Source organism: Procambarus clarkii, chromosome 46 (assembly GCF_040958095.1).
Source record: "Procambarus clarkii isolate CNS0578487 chromosome 46, FALCON_Pclarkii_2.0, whole genome shotgun sequence".
Lineage (NCBI taxonomy): Eukaryota > Metazoa > Arthropoda > Malacostraca > Decapoda > Cambaridae > Procambarus > Procambarus clarkii.
Genome location: NC_091195.1, coordinates 32436351 through 32455635, shown reverse-complemented (window position 1 = coordinate 32455635; position 19285 = coordinate 32436351). Strand labels below are relative to the sequence as shown.

The 19285-nt window shown below is 43.0% G+C and overlaps 1 protein-coding gene across 1 annotated transcript in view; it reads right to left on the bottom strand.

Moving 5' to 3' along the window:
* Nucleotides 1-4464: 4464 nt before the first annotated feature.
* LOC123770541 (methyltransferase-like protein 27) overlaps nucleotides 4465-19285 on the bottom strand; it is an 81690-nt gene continuing 66869 nt past the window's right edge. Inside the window, exons 4-5 of the mRNA XM_069301904.1 lie at nucleotides 13016-13128; nucleotides 4465-6266 (exon numbers count right to left, since the gene is read on the bottom strand). Of these exons, the coding sequence (XP_069158005.1) occupies nucleotides 6192-6266; nucleotides 13016-13128 (188 nt within the window). The 3' untranslated portion in view covers nucleotides 4465-6191. The remainder of the gene's footprint in view (nucleotides 6267-13015; nucleotides 13129-19285) is intronic.

Here is a 19285-nt window from a genome sequence, read left to right as displayed (position 1 = left end):
CCTAAGGAAAGAAGAAGCGGCCGTAAAGAAAGAACAAGAACATGAGGCGGCCCGAAAGGAACGCGAGATGGCCCTAAAGAAAGAAGAGACGGCCCTACTCCAAGAGCGTGAGCGAGTACAGCTTGAAGCAAGACAACGTCACCTGGAGATGCAACGCGAGCATGATAAGAAGCAAGCCGATATGGCTATAGCATGTCGTCAACAAGAACTCGCGTTGGAAACTACACACCACACTCAGCGCCAACAAGCTACCGCTAGTCTTCCCGTAAGTTTCAATGTCTCCCATGCAAGTAAGTTAACGCCACCATTCCTTGAGACAGAGATTGATGTATTTTTCACCACATTTGAAACCCTAGCTAAAAAACTTAGCTGGCCTGCAGATCAATGTTCTACCCTTCTCAGAGTGCATCTCACTGTGCGTTTTGGACGCCTACCTTCTCTCCACCGAAAGCTACAGACGAAAATTCCTTGCTTATCTAATGGCAAGTACCACCACCTTTTTAGAATTTGCCAATACCAAGAAAAGATATTTCATGAAATGGCTCTGTACCTCAGGGTACAGTCCTTGCACCGCTGCTTTTCCTTATTCTCATATCAGATATAGACAAAAATACAAGTCACAGCTTCGTATCATCCTTTGCAGATGACACAAAAATCAGTATGAAAATTACCTCGGCTGAGGACATTGAAAAACTTCAAGCTGATATTAATAAAGTTTTCGACTGGGCATCAGAAAATAACATGATGTTTAACAGTGATAAATTCCAGGTACTCAGGTACGGTAAAAATGAGGACCTTAAACATAATACAGAGTACAAAACACAATCAAATGTACCCATAGTAGGAAAACAGCATGTAAAGGATTTGGGAATAATAATGTCTGACGACCTAACGTTTAAGGAGCATAACCAAGCAAATATTGCGACAGCCAGAAAAATGATAGGATGGATTACGAGAACTTTCAAATCCAGGGATCCCATCACAATGGTTGTACTCTTCAAGTCACTTGTGTTGTCCCGTCTTGAGTACTGCTCAGTACTCACTTCCCCCTTCAGAGCAGGAGAGATTGCTGAAATAGAGGGAATACAGAGAACATATACGGCACGCATAGATGCAATAAAGCACCTAAATTATTGGGATCGTCTCAAAGCCCTCCAAATGTACTCACTAGAAAGAAGACGAGAGAGATATCAAATAATATACACCTGGAAGATACTGGAGGGCCAAGTGCCAAATCTACACAGTAAAATAACAACGTACTGGAGTGAACGACATGGAAGAAAATGTAGAATAGAACCAATGAAGAGCAGAGGTGCCATAGGCACAATCAGAGAACACTGTATAAACATCAGAGGTCCGCGGTTGTTCAACGTCCTCCCAGCAAGCATAAGAAATATTGCCGGAACAACCGTGGACATTTTCAAGAGGAAACTAGATTTATTCCTCCAAGGAGTGCCGGACCAACCGGGCTGTGGTGGGTATGTGGGCCTGCGGGCCGCTCCAAGCAACAGCCTGGTGGACCAAACTCTCACAAGTCGAGCCTGGCCTACAGGGTACCAAAATGATGATCTGTCCGAGATTGAGAAATATCCTAGGGACAAAAGGTAGAAAACACGAGTAATAACACGGAGGGAGGGATGACCAATTAAGAGAATGACTGAGGCCTACAGTCACCACGTAATCCAAAGTTATCCAACACTCACAATATGCTACTCTCGGAATGCATAATACACACAGCACCATATAAATATTAAAAGTAATGAAAATATTGAAAAGCAACTCCATCAAAGCCAAGTACACTTACCACAAATTGATGTTCTGGTACTAGTACCTGAGTGAAGCTCCCGGACAAGCCCCCATTAAATGTGACGGGAAAGTGTAGGAGTGTTGATGTTCGGCAGTCCTCCAATGGCTGGTGTCAATGCCTAGTCACACTTACACAAAAAAAATATAGACTGCTTGGATGTTTATCTGTGGTAAAGTAAGGGAAGACACGCAAAACACACAGTATGAACAATGAAACTTTAATTAATATAGAATACAAATTAAAAACAAAGACAATCCCTTGGCTATGTACAGTGCAAACAAACAAGTCCAAAACATATAACATAAATGAAGAATAGGGATGATGTTACTCTACAATAATATAAAGACAAAGTGAAAAATAAGCAAGGTGCTGAGAATATAGCGCTAGCTGAGAAACATCCACCTGATAGACAGCGTATATCAGTTAGTTGTTCACGGCTTGAGAGCACAAGGATATTCTGACTTCAATGGCTGGTTCAAGCCCAGACATCGACTTGTAGAGGGCGCTGAGGTGCAGAGGTGCAGGTGTGCAGTCGGCGAGTCACCAATCAGAAGGAGGCAAGCTGGGAATGGTAGTTTGCTGGTTGATGACAGAGCCGGCATGGAGGGAGTGTGGAGTAGGGGGGAGTCTTGGGTACGTTTGCCTCCTGGTCAAAACGTTTTGTGCTACTGGTAGACGTATCTTGAAGGTAGTATCTTATTGTTGCATAATATACGTAACTTTATGTAGAGAAGAGCAGGCTCAATCTCTCTTGAAAGAGATTATCCTCACAAAGGATAAAGGGAAAATCCATACTCTCACTTTCACTGACTGTGGTTGTAGAGGGAACACTCACACATCTGTGTGGTTGTGTGACCCGGGAGTATACTCCTACGGGCGGTCATATAAACAAGAACGCCTATAATAACCAAGGGGTCTGTGAGATGACCGACAACCCCCAGAATAACCAAGGTACTGTGAGATGACCGACGACCCCCAGAATAACCAAGGTACTGTGAGATGACCGACAACCCCCAGAATAACCAAGGTACTGTGAGATGACCGACAACCCCCAGAATAACAAGGCTTTTAAAAATTAACGACAACCGGAGTCTTTCATCTCACAGTTCCTGGTTATTCTGGGAGTTATGGTTGATAACACCACACTCTGGAGATGCTGGGAGTAATGGTTGATAACACCACACTCTGGAGATGCTGGGAGTAATGGTTGATAACACCACACATGAGCTTAACCCTGGATGGTATTTATAGAGTGGAAAATCGTCATAAGTAATGGCCTGTAGAATTCCACGAGTGCTATTGATAGTGTTAATAGGATCTCCAGCATATACACTGCACTTGAGGTGGTGTCGTGTGGAGGTGACATGTTAAACACCATTTACGTCAACGGATGAAAAAAATGAATGATTGTATGCAAGTTATGTTGGGGAGGAAAAATATTCGGGATTCTATGCATGGGGAAAGAATAGGAGAAAATATTAATATTACAGACGATTTTTGTTTTCAGAAAACGGGATCAACACAATTTCTGTCTTAGTGCTTATGGAAACAATGTAGGGAAAGCTAGAAAGCAGGCATTATAGTAACTGTCTTCCTTTTCTGTCGACAAGAAGTAGCAACAGTGGTATTCCAATCATATAAGAAATTCATAGTAGGTGGCGTGTTTGTATCAGATGATTTTCTTGAGCAATTGGTATTAATTGTCATCTTGACAATTATTTCTAGGACAATATAATATTATATATGCAGAAATGGGAACATTTCTTTGAAAGTAATTAAGTAATTGCATAAATGCAAGTGGAAGTGTGGGCTTTTATCTAGGAGCAGAAGGTAATAGGCTTTGTCGGTGTTAAAACTTTAAATAGATATGAGTATGGTCAAAAAACTAATAAAATAGGACCATACCTGTATGTTTACAAAGGACATGAGAAATAAGAGTTAAAAAAGACAAATTAATAAAACTAAAATGTAATTGGTGAATTTGTACATAAGCCAGCATGTTTGAGTAGAATGAAGATAACTTTGATTTGGGGTGAAATATGAAAGGCCTCAAGGAATGACAACATTACAGTGGCACATTTTCAATATAATACAACAAATCCCCAGAAATAACTGGGGATAAGGATACCAAGGCCTTCTTGGGGAACATTAGTTATTGCTTTTTGACAAAGATTGTTCACAATCAAATCAGGTAACACAATATTCTTCATATAGGGTCACTAAAAAAAGGAAGTGTAATTTTAAACGTTGAAATATTTAGAAATAGTATTCACAATGAAAATAGTATTCGATGTTGTTTTGACACGTTATATGAGGAATAGTCCGTATTCAAGATTTTCATAAATCTGATTACATGAGACTGGGGCAGGATTTCTGGGAGGTCAATAAGACACAGTTAATCTCTCAGCACATAATTCCAGTCACTACGAGAAACATACAATATTTGTACGGGCATTATACATAGTGCTCAGGAGCCGACCGTTCCAACTTGATTAGTTAAATGAAGTAATAATAATTAGAAATGTATAAATTTTGTACAAAATGCTCTAAATGTGGAAGATGAGAGCTCTGTTTAGGTAATTAAAAAATCGGGAAGTTTTGATACGTGAATAGTTTAAATAAAATATAGCAAGAGGTGTTGAAATGGAAGCAAAAAATCTTTATTATAATTTTATTCTAATCTTTACAATGGGAAAACTGGGTTAGTAAATTTGTAGATGCGGTGAAAAAAAATTAACTGACAATTATCTATAAACTCAGGTCTATAACTGAGAAGATCTATAAATCAAAAAGAACATAAGCCTAACAAACCTCCAGGTAAGGATGAAATATTTATTAGCATTCAGAAAAGTTCAGAGGTAAGCTTAGTAAGCCTAGGTAGGTAAAGGCCCTGACAGCTGAGTAGACTGCGCTTCGGATTCGTAGTCCTGAATTTCCGGGTTTGAACCCCGGTGGAGGAGGAAACAAATGGGCAGAGTTTTTCACCCTGATGACCCTGTTACCTAGCAGTAAATAGGTACCTCGAAGTTAGACAGCTGCTACGGGCTGCTTCCTGGGGGAGTGTAATGCGGCCCGGACTTGGACGAGGACCGCGCCGCGGTGACACTAAGCCCCAACATCATCTCGAGGTCTCAAGATAGCCAACACTTGTATTAATAAGTCGCTAGATTCCGGTAGGGTGCCTGAATCATGGAGGGATGCAAACGTGGTGACAATTTTGGTAAATGTGGACACAGATCTCATTCATCCAAATATCTACTAATAAGTTAAATGTCTACAGTGGGGAAGTTGCTTGAACCAAAACTGAAAATACAATGCAGACCCAACATGAGGATCATTGTTTGATAAGGGTTTCTCAGCATGGGTTTACTATGGGCCAGTCTTGTCAATTATATTATCAATTAATATTATTATCATTATCAACATAAACGATTTAAAGTTTGGAGTAACTGGCAACATCATTTAATTTGCAGATGATTAAAAAATATAGAACATCTTGAATGCCTTAGAAAATGGATAAGTGCTTCAAAGATTCCCGAATAAGCTTCTGCTTTGCTAAAAGACTGATAACGGCAATTTACTTAAAAATTGCATAAATTTTTACTTTATAAATTTTAAATTGGTAACTGAAAGCTGTAATTTAAAGCAAACAAATACAGAGCACATAGCTTTGGAAATAAGTATTGAGGTGCTATATATCAGTTCAATAATGCCAAATCACAAGTGTTTTTTGTAAAATGGATCTTGAACCATTGATTAATGGTAATCTAAGACTAATCAAATATTGGCTAAGTACTCGAAATAAGCAAACATTATGCTAGGATTCATGTTTAGAACTGTTAGTAATAATTCCTCCTGTGTTATTCTTCAGATTAACATCACCTATGTTGGATACGATTTGCATTATGCAGATAAGTTTTGGTTATCATTATATTGGATGGACAAAATTTCTATCAAAGAATACTAAGATGGAAAAATACTAAAATGATCTCAGACACAAGAAACCTTCTGTGTGAATAAAGAATAGGCAAACTTAATTAACATTCATTAGAAAGACGGACAGGGAGTGATATGAATGAAGAATTCAAAAGGTTGATGAGCTGCAAAAGGGGATAATAATAATCTAAATCACATAGAGGATACCCAGAATACAAAACAATTGGTTTTAATTTTGATAAAGTTTTGATTTAGAAGTCTGCCATATAGTATATCGGGGGTATGCTCGTTGGATTCCTTCTGTTGTTATCTGGATCAATAAATGAGTTTAAGTGTAAACGGTAACTGTAGATACTTTTTTTTTGTTTATTTTGGTGAAGGAATTGATGGTTAACCAGAGCATATCTTGGTGATTGTCAGTGTGGAGCTCGCCGCTGCTGGCAGGGACCTACTTGGCCACACGATAGAAGAACATGGCTCCATCGTCGTCTAAGGAATAGTTTGGTACCACTTTTCTTCCTTCCTGTTGAACAATAAGTCGAAAAATTATAGTAAATGTTATGCAAAATTACACTGGAAACAAAGTAAATTGAATAGAGGTTCAGTGTTATGGGAACAAGTTAGAGTAATATATTGTACAGATAAACACTCTCAACCTGATATAGAATTTACATATAAATATACTCAACCAGTTATGAGTCAGAAGCAACCAACTCGTACTTGGATCTTGCCACTTTCAAAGCAGAAGCACTCCAAAGAATCATAATTGTTTTCTCGGAATTCTCGTGTTAAAAAGATTATATAATGCTAAACAGAACAAGAAAGTAGTTGAATTTGTATTTTCATGTTATTTACATGAAATGATATAAGCAAATATATACATATGTATTCTGGAAAAACTACCTGGATGTGACGAGGATTGTGTATCACGTACCCCTCTTCCACCCTCTTCTTTATCTTTCCTCCTCCTCTTCCCTCCACCTCTGTCCCACCCCTTCCCATTCTTCCCTTATTGTCTCTTTCTCTGCTCCTTCATCTCCCCCATTTTCTCCCTTCACCCTCCCTATCCTCTTAACCCATCTACTTACCACTCTCCCTTCTTTTCTCCCCTCTTTTCTGTCTGCCCTCCAACCTCGAACAGATAGACTCATATCTATATAAATAAAAATATAAATATTCGTTTGTTCAAAATAGCTAATCTCTGAAAATTCTTCACCGATTGCTTTGAAATTTTCACACAACGTTCCATTCGCATCCGAGCGGTTTTTTTTTATATACATACTATATAGATGTCACGTCTGTGACCTGAAAAAACATGCTTTTCTGAAAAACAGGTGTTTTTCATGTGGTTATCTTGAGATGATTTCGGGGCTTTAGTGTCCCCGCGGCCCGGTCCTCGACCAGGCCTCCACCCCCACAGCCCGTGACAGCTGACTAACACCCAGGTACCTATTTTACTGCTAGGTAACAGGGGCATAGGGTGAAAGAAACTCTGCCCATTGTTTCTCGCCGGCGCCCGGGATCGAACCCGGGACCACAGGATCACAAGTCCAGTGTGCTGTCCGCTCGGCCGACCGGCTCCCACTCGCCGGCTCCCACTCCCACTTGACACAACATTGCATTCAAATAGGCGCATGTTATTATATACCTAATACATACAGACCTAACCTGTGATAGGAAAAAAAAGTGTTTTGTTTGAAAAACAACGCCATCTGTTGGACGTAAGAGCAACACACGCTGTAATCTCCGAAAGTTCTTCACTAATTGCTATGAAATTTTGACACAACATTCCATTCGAATACGTGCATGTTTTTGTATACCTACTATATAATTGCCACACCTGTGACAGGCAAAACCATGCTTTTTTTTTTTTTAAAAACAGCACCATCTGTTGCATGTAATAGCAACACACGTTATTCTAAAATGTTACAATTCCATTTCAATGTTTCCGATTGCATTGATAAATGGAACTTTCATAGATTTCGATTTATTTTCATTTTAGTTTATTTATTTTATGTAACATGGCGTTGAAATTGAGCTGTGTTCTTTACCATACCATTCACTTCGTAAATATAAGTATAGATGCCTTCAGTCGTAGACGGGAATCCACTGGTTTCGACCCAGTGAGGAATATAAAAATGGTGCCAAACGTGAATGAGGAGGTGTCAAAGTTCTTTGCTGCCTGGCCGAGAGACAATTGGGCTATAATGATTCAATCAGTGATGACTGGTAAAGCCCAAACCGCGCACTCCACACTTTCATTAAGTGACTCGAGTGACTATAACGCTGTCAATAAGGTGGTGATGATGGGTTACCAGTTGGCGCCTGAGGCATCTCGGCAGAAGTTTCGTAACTTTAAGAAAACATCTGAGCACACTTTTAAGGAGTTTGTTGGAATTAAAGAACGGTTATTTAAGAAATAGTGTGCGTCTCGGAAGGTCGAGACTAAGGAGCAGCTAGAACAACTAATCCTGTTAGAAGATTTCAAGGAGCGCCTGTCAGGTGATCTGAAAACGTTCTTGGAGGAGCAGAAAGTATAGACTTGGGTGCTGCAGCTACCATGACTGAAGAATACATTTTAACCCAAAGGCCATCTACAAGGTAAGTCTCAAGACCTACTAAAAACCGTTTACCAAGTATAAGCAGGAAAGAATTATCCCCCATGGTGCCTTAAAGAAATCCCCATGTAGTCCAAGACGAACAAGCCCATGGAGAGACGTAGTGTGTTGGACATGGAGGAAGAAAAGACACGTGTCTGGTAAGTGTTAGAGCAGGGCAGGTAACGACCTGCATGTGGGAAATTATGCTGGTAAGTTGTGACACCAAATGTGGAAACCCGCTCCATATGGAAAGGTATGAGTGAGAAACCAGGATTATTTGCCCCATTAACTTCGAAAGGGTATGTATTAAGTGACCAGTGTGGCAGGTTAGTAGTAATTCTCAGTGATAGTGGAGTAGCCCAATCTCTGATTTTGAAGAGCTCATTACCCAAGGAAGTGTCTACTGGAGGGAAGAAAAGTGTCATTTTAGGTGGGTTTCCCTCGACTTTGTTCGTTGCCCCGTTAGTAAAGGTTCACTTGGAATCACCACATTTCAATGGGAGTGTACATTGGAAGTAGCAGACCATCTTTCTATTGAAGGGATAGAAGTAATACTAGCCAATGACTTAGTTTTGGGTTTGGACAGTAACCATCACATAGTTGTTGCAGATCCTGTAGAAGACGTGGTAAGACCAACAGTAGCAGTTCAAACCAGTTCACAGGTAAAGGCACATCTGAGGTTAGATGCTCTATTTAACTTTACCCCTACCCCACAGGTTATCTACAGTACTCCATCTAACCCTCTTGAGTATATTACAGAACAGAAGCACTCGACTAGATCCACCTTGATTGCAGAGCAACAGAACAACCCCCAGGTGAAAGCACTCGTAGACACTATGGAGTCCAGTTCGTAGGCAGGTGACCAATACTTTCCAAAGAATAAGGTACTATGCCTGATGTATCGAAGAGGAACACCCCAGACTCCTGATGTACGAACTCGGGGAGTCGTATCCTCAGCAACGGCTCATGATGGAATATTTTCCGGACACTGCAGGATATCGAAAACTTTTCATCGCCTAGCCAGATGCTTCTTCTGAGTCTTCTGTATTTACCTTCTCTTTGCCATATGATCAGCATCGAATGAGTCTCTGAGCCTATCCCCATTCAAGAAAGTGTATGGTCACACAGTTAAAAGACTATTTGAGGTTATCAAGGACCAGTGGGTGGACAAAGAGAGCAACATGGATGCGCTTGACTAATTATCTACGCACAATAGCAAGTTGTTTACTGCATGGGAACTAGCCAAGGAAAACCTGTTATATTCTCAGGTAACGACAATTTGCAGAAAGTTAATGCCACTAAATATATCCTCAGCACTCCAGGCAGGAAAAGAAAGCAGATGTTGGTACACGTGAACATGGTGAAGATGTGCTAAAGGTCGGGGACATTCGCCCAGTGACGATGGTGGTCTCAGGGGACCAAGACCAAGAGGTAATGGAGGACTCTCAGATAGCCTTTGAAAGCCTGAAATCCATACAGATATCATCTCCCATTCTCATGCCCATTAAATTTCGATGACAGATTCAAATTAACCGTCGATGCTTCAGTATTGGTATACGGTATAGTGTCACGGTATAGGAGCAGTGTTATTACAAAATGATACAAAATAAGTAAAACACCCTGACACCCTGTGGCTTATTATTCCAAGAAATTAAGTGGTTGTCAACGGAATTATTATATGACTAGCTGTACCCGGCCACACGTTGCTGTGGCTTAGCAATGCATATGTGTGTTGCCAAGCCCCAGCATCCTTTCCCTGTTTTCTAGTCCTCCCCTCCATTTCCCCCTCCCACGTCCCCTCGTCCTCCCCACCATCTTCCACTCCCCCGTCCCCTTGTTCTCCCTATCATTCCCCACTTCCCTGTCCCCTCGTCCTCCCCACCATCCCCCACTCCCTCGTTTTGCTGGAGACCCCTGCCAGCATGTTCTTGGAGACCCCTGCCAGCGTGTTCTTGGAGACCCCTGCCAGCGTGTTCTTGGAGACCCCTGCCAGTGTGTTCTTGGAGACCCCTGCCAGCGTGTTCTTGGAGACCCCTGCCAGCGTGTTCTTGGAGACCCCTGCCAGCGTGTTCTTGGAGACCCCTGCCAGCGTGTTCTTGGAGACCCCTGCCAGTGTGTTCTTGGAGACCCCTGCCAGCGTGTTCTTGGAGACCCCTGCCAGCGTGTTCTTGGAGACCCCTGCCAGCGTGTTCTTGGAGACCCCTGCCAGCGTGTTCTTGGAGACCCCTGCCAGTGTGTTGCTGGAGACCCCTGCCAGCGTGTTCTTGGTGACCCCTGCCAGTGTGTTGCTGGAGACCCCTGCCAGCGTGTTATTGGAGACCCCTGCCAGCGTGTTCTTGGAGACCCCTGCCAGCGTGTTCTTGGAGACCCCTGCCAGCATGTTCTTGGAGACCCCTGCCAGCATGTTCTTGGAGACCCCTGCCAGCATGTTCTTGGAGACCCCTGCCAGCATGTTCTTGGATACCCCTGCCAGCGTGTTCTTGGAGACCCCTGCCAGTGTGTTGCTGGAGACCACTGCCAGTGTGTTGCTGGAGACCCATGCCAGTGTGTTGCTGGAGACCCATGCCAGTGTGTTGCTGGAGACCCCTGCCAGTGTGTTGCTGGAGACCACTGCCAGCGTGTTCTTAGAGACCCCTGCCAGTGTGTTGCTGGAGACCCCTGCCAGTGTGTTGCTGGAGACCACTGCCAGCATTTTCCTGGAGACCCTTGCCAGTGTGTTGTTGGAGACCCCTGCCAGTGTGTTGCTGGAGACCCCTGCCAACGTGCTGTTGGAGACCCCTTGTCAGTGTGTTGCTGGAGACCCCCTACAAACGTGTTGCTGGAGACTTCTGCCAGTGTGTTGCTGGAGACCTCTGCAAGTGTGTTGCTGGAGACTTCTGCAAGTGTGTTGCTGGAGACCTCTGCCAGTGTGTTGCTGGAGACCTCTGCCAGCTTGTTGCTGGAGACCCCTGCCAGTGTTGTTGGAGACCCTTTCCAGAGTGTTGCTGGAGACCCCTGCCAGCGTGTTCCTGGAAGTAGTGTAAACCGGGGCCAGAAGCTGCATTTTTCATATTTTGGGCAGCAGGCTTCTTGCCCCTGGGTTTTACCGCAAAAACGGTCATACTGCATTCATATGTAACATAAATATGCAATAAAAACTGGACAGGAGTCGAATACAGTCTTCCTTAATGTTAGCTTGACAAATCATACCATAAATTGGGGCTTAGCATAGTGAATTGCATTTATCAGCGGTTTGCAAAAGATAAATTTAATTGAGTCAACGTTGGTTTCCAGGTTTGTGGGTCTTCATATTTCTTCATCTATATTTCTGGGTTTAAACTCTCCTTTACCTTTCGGGAGACCATTTTACATTATCAGTTTTAACCAGTCGGTTTCCTTTGCTTTCATGTTAGCAGTTTCATCCCTAATGTTCCCGTTGAAATTTAGTTAGATCAGAGAGAATGAGCTTTATTTTCTCCATTTATTTATAATATTTTGGATGACATATATTGGTAATTTATCACCTCTTCTGACAACTATTTCCTTGTTCTGACTAAGCTCCTTAGCTGCCGCTTTCAGCTCCGGAGACAGTAAGAGGCTTCCGTAGTTACCTCGAGTCATTCCTCCGTCTACAATAAGCTATGCTTGCAAAGTATCCTTAGAGGCATTCGTCCGTTGTGTCTTTAGGTCGAATATGTCGTCCAGCGGGATCTACAACTCTACCTTCAGGGCCATCTCTCTTGGCCTGGACATAACACGACAGTTTAGTCCCAGATTTAAGAGAGTAATTTGGTCATTGGTGATTGGCCCACAAGAGAGGGCCAAGCACACTACCTTGTGGAACAATAACACAAATTGAGTGGCTTTCGAACTGACTCAACTCTAAGATGGAGCTTGAGATGCCTCGTTCAAGCTTCACTACTACTCCAGAGTGCTAGAACAGATCAAAGGCTCCTGCTGTGTACAGAGCCATAACACAGCTGATCTTGGATTCATCCAGTGACTGATGCCTCTTAGTGGAGAGATTTAACAAGAGATGAGCAGCAGATCGGCTTTTTCTAAAACGATGCTATAGATCACATATTAGCCAATGATGATAACAAAATTATATCCTTTGTTTAGTGATTAATGATTACAGGATTTTACCAGTAATGGAGAACAGCGACACTTGTATTATTACCAAGCGCTAAAGTACTTTTCATAAGATCTTTGTAAAACAAGCAAGATTCTACAATCCGTGAAAATCACAGGGGATCACTATTAGGGCCGATCCATGTTACAGGGGTTAAGAGGGCAATGTGGTCGATCCTGGCCAACCAATGATGGACATCTTTCCCCTTAGTTATCACCCAGAAAAAATCGTTTAGGCTAGCCCCACGCATGTATCCTCCTCCCCAAAATATAAAGACTACACCAGTGAGAAAGACGAAGACAATAAAGACAGACGAACTGATATGTCCATTTACCGACGCATATATATATGTATGTATGTATGTATGTATGTATGTATGTATGTATGTATGTATGTATGTATGTATGTATGTATGTATGTATGTATGTATGTATGTATGTATGTACATATTGTAAGTATGGAATATAATTTTATCAATTTATCTTATTTTCCTCAAATCGTCTTTCATGAACGTTAAATTTACTTGGAAAGATCAACACAACATTAAGTGAACTATATTACCTTCCGCCACAGCCCCTGTTGCTCTAGATGCTCCATGTGGGGCTCCAGCTTGTCCTTGTATGCCGCCACCTCCACCAGAAGCTTCGTCCCCATCAAAATTATCACTAGACCACCTGTGTGACAGGAACAGCATTAGTGCCTGGAAAATGTGCTGCCTTTTAACACTCAGTGAAGGCAGGCGTTCAACATCTAGTCATGCCAGGCGTTCAACATCTAGTCATGCCAGGCGTTCAACATCTAGTCATGCCAGGCGTTCAACATCTAGTCATGCCAGGCGTTCAACATCTAGTCATGCCAGGCGTTCAACATCTAGTCATGCCAGGCGTTCAACATCTAGTCATGCCAGGCGTTCAACATCTAGTCATGCCAGGCGTTCAACATCTAGTCATGCCAAGCGTTCAACATCTAGTCATGCCAGGCGTTCAACATGCAGTCATGGCAGGCGTTGAACAATCAGTGATGACAGGCGTTCATCACTCAGTGATGACAGGCGTTCAACACCCAGTGATTGCAGTCATTCAACAGAGTGATGGGTCAGCATTCAACACTCAGTGTTGGCAGGCCGTCAATACTCAGTGGAAGCAGGCGTTCAACACTCAGTTAGGGCAGGCGTTCAACATCCAGTCAAGGCAGGCGTTCAACACCGATGATAGGCGTTCAATACTCAGTGCTGGCAAACGTTCAACACTCAGAGATGACAGGCGCTCAACACTCAGTGATTGCAGGCATTCAACACTCAGTGAGGGCAGGCGTTCAACATCCAGTGATAGCAGGCGTTCAACATCCAGTCAAGGCAGGCGTTCAACATCCAGTAAAGGCAGGCGTTCAACACCGATGATAGGCGTTCAATACTCAGTGATGGCAGACGTTCGTTCATAATCAAAATAGAGATCCTAAATGTAGTTATCGTCCTTGTATATAAGTCACCGGAGGCAAACCTTCAGCAGTTTAAAGACCAACTAATGAAAATAGAACCCTGCTTGGAAAACCTCACAAATCCAGCTCCGAACATCATCCTGTTTGGGGACTTCAACCAATGGCACCTGAAATGGAAGCACCTGACTAATACAGTAATATCAGAAAGAATACCAGGAAGTAGCCAAATGAACAGGCACATGCAAATGACCTGCTACGGATATGCGACAGGTTTGCCTTAAACCAGCAAATAGTAGAACCAACTAGGAAGGAGAACATGCTGGACCTCATTTTCACTAATAATGATGAATTGATCGGGAACATAATGATTACAAATACCTGTTACTCAGATCACAACTTAATTGAAGTTCTGACAACCATGGGGAATAGACCTTCAAAACCAGTCCAGATTTCCAGTGGAGGAGATTTCAGCAAATTCAACTTCAATAATAAACAGATAAACTGGGAGCAAATAAACCAGGACTTCACAGAAATAAACTGGGAAGAGCAGCTAGAAAATACAAACCTGAACCAGTGCCTGGAAAAAATAAGCTCAGTAGCACTAGAAATATGTTCAAACCGCATACCGCTAAGAAAAAAGAAAAAGAGATGCAGATTGGAACGGGAACGTCGTTCCCTATATAGGCGAAGAAAACGAATCGCGGAACAATGTGAGAGTCGCACCCTATCTCAAGAACGGCGAAGATGGTTAGGTAGAGAAATAGAAACAATTGAACTCAAGCTACAAGAATCATACAAAACCCAGGAGAGGCAAAGAGAGCAAAAGGCCATCAGTGAAATAGAGAGAAATCCGAAATACTTTTTCTCCTATGCAAAATCAAGATAAAAAAACACATCTAGTATCGGGCCCCTGCGAAAGGGAGATGGAACTTTCACCGATGACAACAAAGAAATGAGCGAGTTACTGAGGAAGCAGTACGACTCTGTTTTCAACGAGCCACTAAACGCACTAAAGATTGATAACCCAAATGAATTTTTCATGGATATGATACCAACATCAAATCATATATCAGACGTCATCCTGTCCCCACTGGATTTTGAAGAAGCCATAAGCAGTATGCCTATGCACTCTGCACCAGGCCCGGATTCTTGGAACTCCATATTCATCAAGAACTGTAAAAAAACACTATCGCAGGCCTTTCACATTCTGTGGAGACAAAGCCTAGATACTGGCGTTATCCCTGACATACTAAAAACAGCAGAGATAGCACCACTCCATAAAGGAGGAAATAAGGCAGAGGCAAAAAATTACAGACCGATAGCACTAACATCGCACATCATATAATTTTTTGAGAGAGTGCTAAGAAGTAAGATCACAAAATACATGGAATCACAGCATCTTCATAACCCCGGACAACAAGGTTTCAGAACAGGGCGCTCTTGCCAGTCGCAGTTGCTGGACCACTATGATATGGCATTAGATGCTATGGAAGATAAACAAAATGCTGATGTAATATTTATAGATTTCGCAAAAGCTTTTGATAAATGTGACCATGGTGTTATTGCACATAAAATGCGTTCAAAAGGAATTACCGGAAAAATAGGCAGATGGATCTACAATTTCCTGACTAATAGAACACAATGTGTAATAGTCAACAAAATAAAATCCAGCCCATCAACCGTGAAGAGCTCAGTCCCCCAGGGTACTGTGCTTGCTCCAGTACTTTTTCTTATCCTCATATCGGACATATACAAGAACACAACTTACAGCACTGTATCATCCTTTGCAGATGACACTAGGATCTTCATGAGAGTAGGCAACATAGAGGACACGGCAAACCTCCAATCAGATGTAGATCAGGTCTTTCTATGGGCTACAGAAACAATATGGTGTTTAACGAAGATAAGTTCCAGCTCATGCGCTATGGAAAAAATTAAAATATAAAAACGGAAACCACGTACAAAACTCAGGCAAATCATAACATAGAACGTAAAGTCAATGTAAAGGATCTGGGTGTACTCATGTCGGAATACCTTACCTTTAAAGAACACAATAAAGTATCCGTCACAACTGCAAGAAAAATGACAGGTTGGATAACAAGAACTTTTCACACTAGATATGCTATACCGATGATGATACTTTTCAAAACGCTTGTGCTCTCTAGAGTGGAGTACTGCTGCACAATGACAGCCCCTTTCAAAGCTGGAGAAATTGCTGACCTGGAGAGCGTGCAGAGAAATCCTTTACTCCTAGAATCCACTCAGTAAAACATCTAAATTACTGGGACCGACTAAAGAGCCTAAATCTGTACTCCCTTGAGCGCAGGCGGGAGAGATATATAATAATTTACACGTGGAAAATAATTGAGGGCTGGTCCCAAACCTGCACACAGAAATAACATCACATGAGACCAGAAGACATGGCAGGATGTGCAGAATACCCCCGTTGAAAAGCAGAGGTGCAACAGGTGCTCTGAGAGAGAACTCTATCAACATCAGAGTCCCGAGACTGTTCAACACGCTTCCACTACACACAAGGGGCATAACTGGGAGACCCCTCACAGTGTTCAAGAGAGAACTGGATAAACACCTCCAAAGGATACCTGATCAACCTGGCTATGACTCATACTTCAGGCTGCGAGCAGCCGCGTCCAACAGCCTGGTTGATCAGGCCAGCAACAAGGAGGCCTGGTCGACGACCTGGCCGCGGGGACGCTAAGCCCCGGAAGCACCTCAAGGTAACCTCAAGGTAACCACAGAGATGACAGGCGCTCGACACTTAGTGATTGCAGGCATTCAACATTCGGTGATGGCAGGCGTTCAACATTCATTCTAAGCAGGCGTTCCACACTCAGTTATGGCAGACGTTCAACATCCTGTCATGGCAGACGTTCAACACTCAGTGATTACAGGTGTTCAACCCTCAGTGATAGCAGACTTTCAACACCCAGTGATGGCAGACATTCAACACACAATGATGGCAGGCAATCAATACTCAGTGATGACAGGCGTTCAACATTCATATTAGGCAGGCGTTCCACACACAGTTCTAGTAGACGTTCAACACCCAGTGATGGCAGGTGTTCAACACTCAGTGATGGCAGGTGTTACACATCCAGTGATAGCAGGCGTTCAACACTAAATGATGGCAGGCGTTCAATATGAAGTCAAGGCACGTGCTCAAGACTCACTGATGACAGGTATTCATCACTCAATGATGGCAGGCGTTCAACACTCAGTTATACAGAATTCAAAACTCAATGATAATAGGCATTCAACACATAGTGAAGACAGGCGTTCAACACTCAGTGATGGTAGACGTTCAACACCCAGAGATGCCGGGCGTGCAACATTCAGATATAGCATATATTCAACACTCAGTGATGGCAAGCGTTCAACATCCAGTCAAGGCAGTCATTCAACATTGATGACAGGCATTCAACACCTAGTAATAACAGGCATTCAATACTCAGTGATGAAAGGCATTCAACACTCAGTGATGGCAGGAGTTCAACATTCAGTGATGACCGGCGTTCAACACTCATTGACTACAGGCGTTCAACACACATTGATATCAGGCGTTCAACTCACAGTGATGACAGGCGTTCAATATTCATTCTAGGCAGGCGTTCCACGCTCAGTGATTGCAAACGTTCAACATCCAGTCAATGAAGGCATTCAAAACTCGGAAATCGCAGGCGCTCAACATCCAGTCAAGGTAGGCGATCAACACCCAGAGATGGCAGGCGTTCAACGCTCAGTGATGGCAGACGTTCAACACTCAGTGATGACAGGCGTTCATCATCCAGTGATGCAGGCGTTCTACACTCAGTGTTAGCAGACGTTCAGCACTCAATGAAGGCAGGAGTTCAACACTCAGTGAAGTCAAACGTTCAACACTCAGTGATGTTAAGCGTTCAACACTCAGTAAAGGCAGGCGTTCAACACTCAGTTATGGCAGACTTTTAACACCCAGTGATGGCAGGATTTCAACAGACAGTAATGGCAGACGTTCAACACTCAGTGATATCAAGCATTCTACACTCAGTGATGTCAGGCATTCAACACCCAGTGATGGAAGATGTTTCACATCTTAATGATGGCAGACATTTTACACTCAGTGATGGCAGGGGTTCAAATCTCAGTAATGGCAAGCGTTCAACACTCAGTGATGGCCGGCGTTAAACATCCAGTGATAGCAGGCGTTCAGCACCCAGAGATGGCAGATGTTCAACACTCAGTAATGACAGTCTTCCTAAACCTTGTGATGACAGACTTTCAATAAATGCAAGCGCTCATCACTCAATGATGGCAGACAATAACACTCAGTGATTGCACACGTTCTATACTCAGTGATGGCAGGCTCAACACTCATTGATGGCTGGCGTTAAACATCCAGTGATTGCAGCTGTTCAATACTCTGTGAATGAAGACGGTTTAACACCATGTAATTGCCGGCGTTCAACACTCATTGATGGCAGACATTTAACACTCAGTCAAGGCTGGCGTTCAACACTGATGACGGGCGTTCAACACCCAGTGATGGCAGACGTTCAACACCCAATGATGGCAGGCTTTTAACTCTCAATGATGACAGGCGTGCAGTACCCAGTGATGGGAGGCGTTCAATACTCAGTGATAACTGACGTTAAACAGCCAATGATGGCAGGCGTTCAATACTCTGTGACTGCAGACGGTTTAACACGTTGTAAAGGCCGGCGTTCAACACTCGGTGATGGCAGACATTTAACACTCAGTCAAAGCTGGCGTTCAATACTGATGAAGGGCGTTCAACACCCAGTGATGGCCGACGTTCAACACCCAGTGATGGCCGACGTTCAACACCCAGTGATGGCCGACGTTCAACACCCAGTGATGACAGCCATTCAACACTCAGTGATGACAGCCAATCAACACTCAGTGATAACATTCGTTCAACACTCAGTGATGAGAGACGTTCAACACTTAGTGATGAGTGGAGTTAAACATCCAATCATGTCAGGTGTTCATCATCCAGTCATGGCAGACAATCAACACTCAGTGATGGCAAACAATAAACACTGAGTTATGGCAAGCGTTCATCAACAAACGATGGCAAACGTTCAACACTCAGTGACGGCCGGCGTTCAACATCGCCATGGCAGGCGTTCTACACTCAGTGATATCTGGCATTCAACACTCAGTGATGGCAGGCGTTCAAAGTGCAGAGATAGCAGACATTCAACACCCATTATTGGCAGGTGTGCAACATCCAGTAATGGCTGGCGGTCAACACTCAATGATTTAATGCGTTCAAATCTCAGTGATAACAGACGTTCAACACACAGTGATGGCAAGTGTTCAACACTCAGTGATGGCAGGAATTCAACACTCAGTGATCGCAGGCGTTCAACA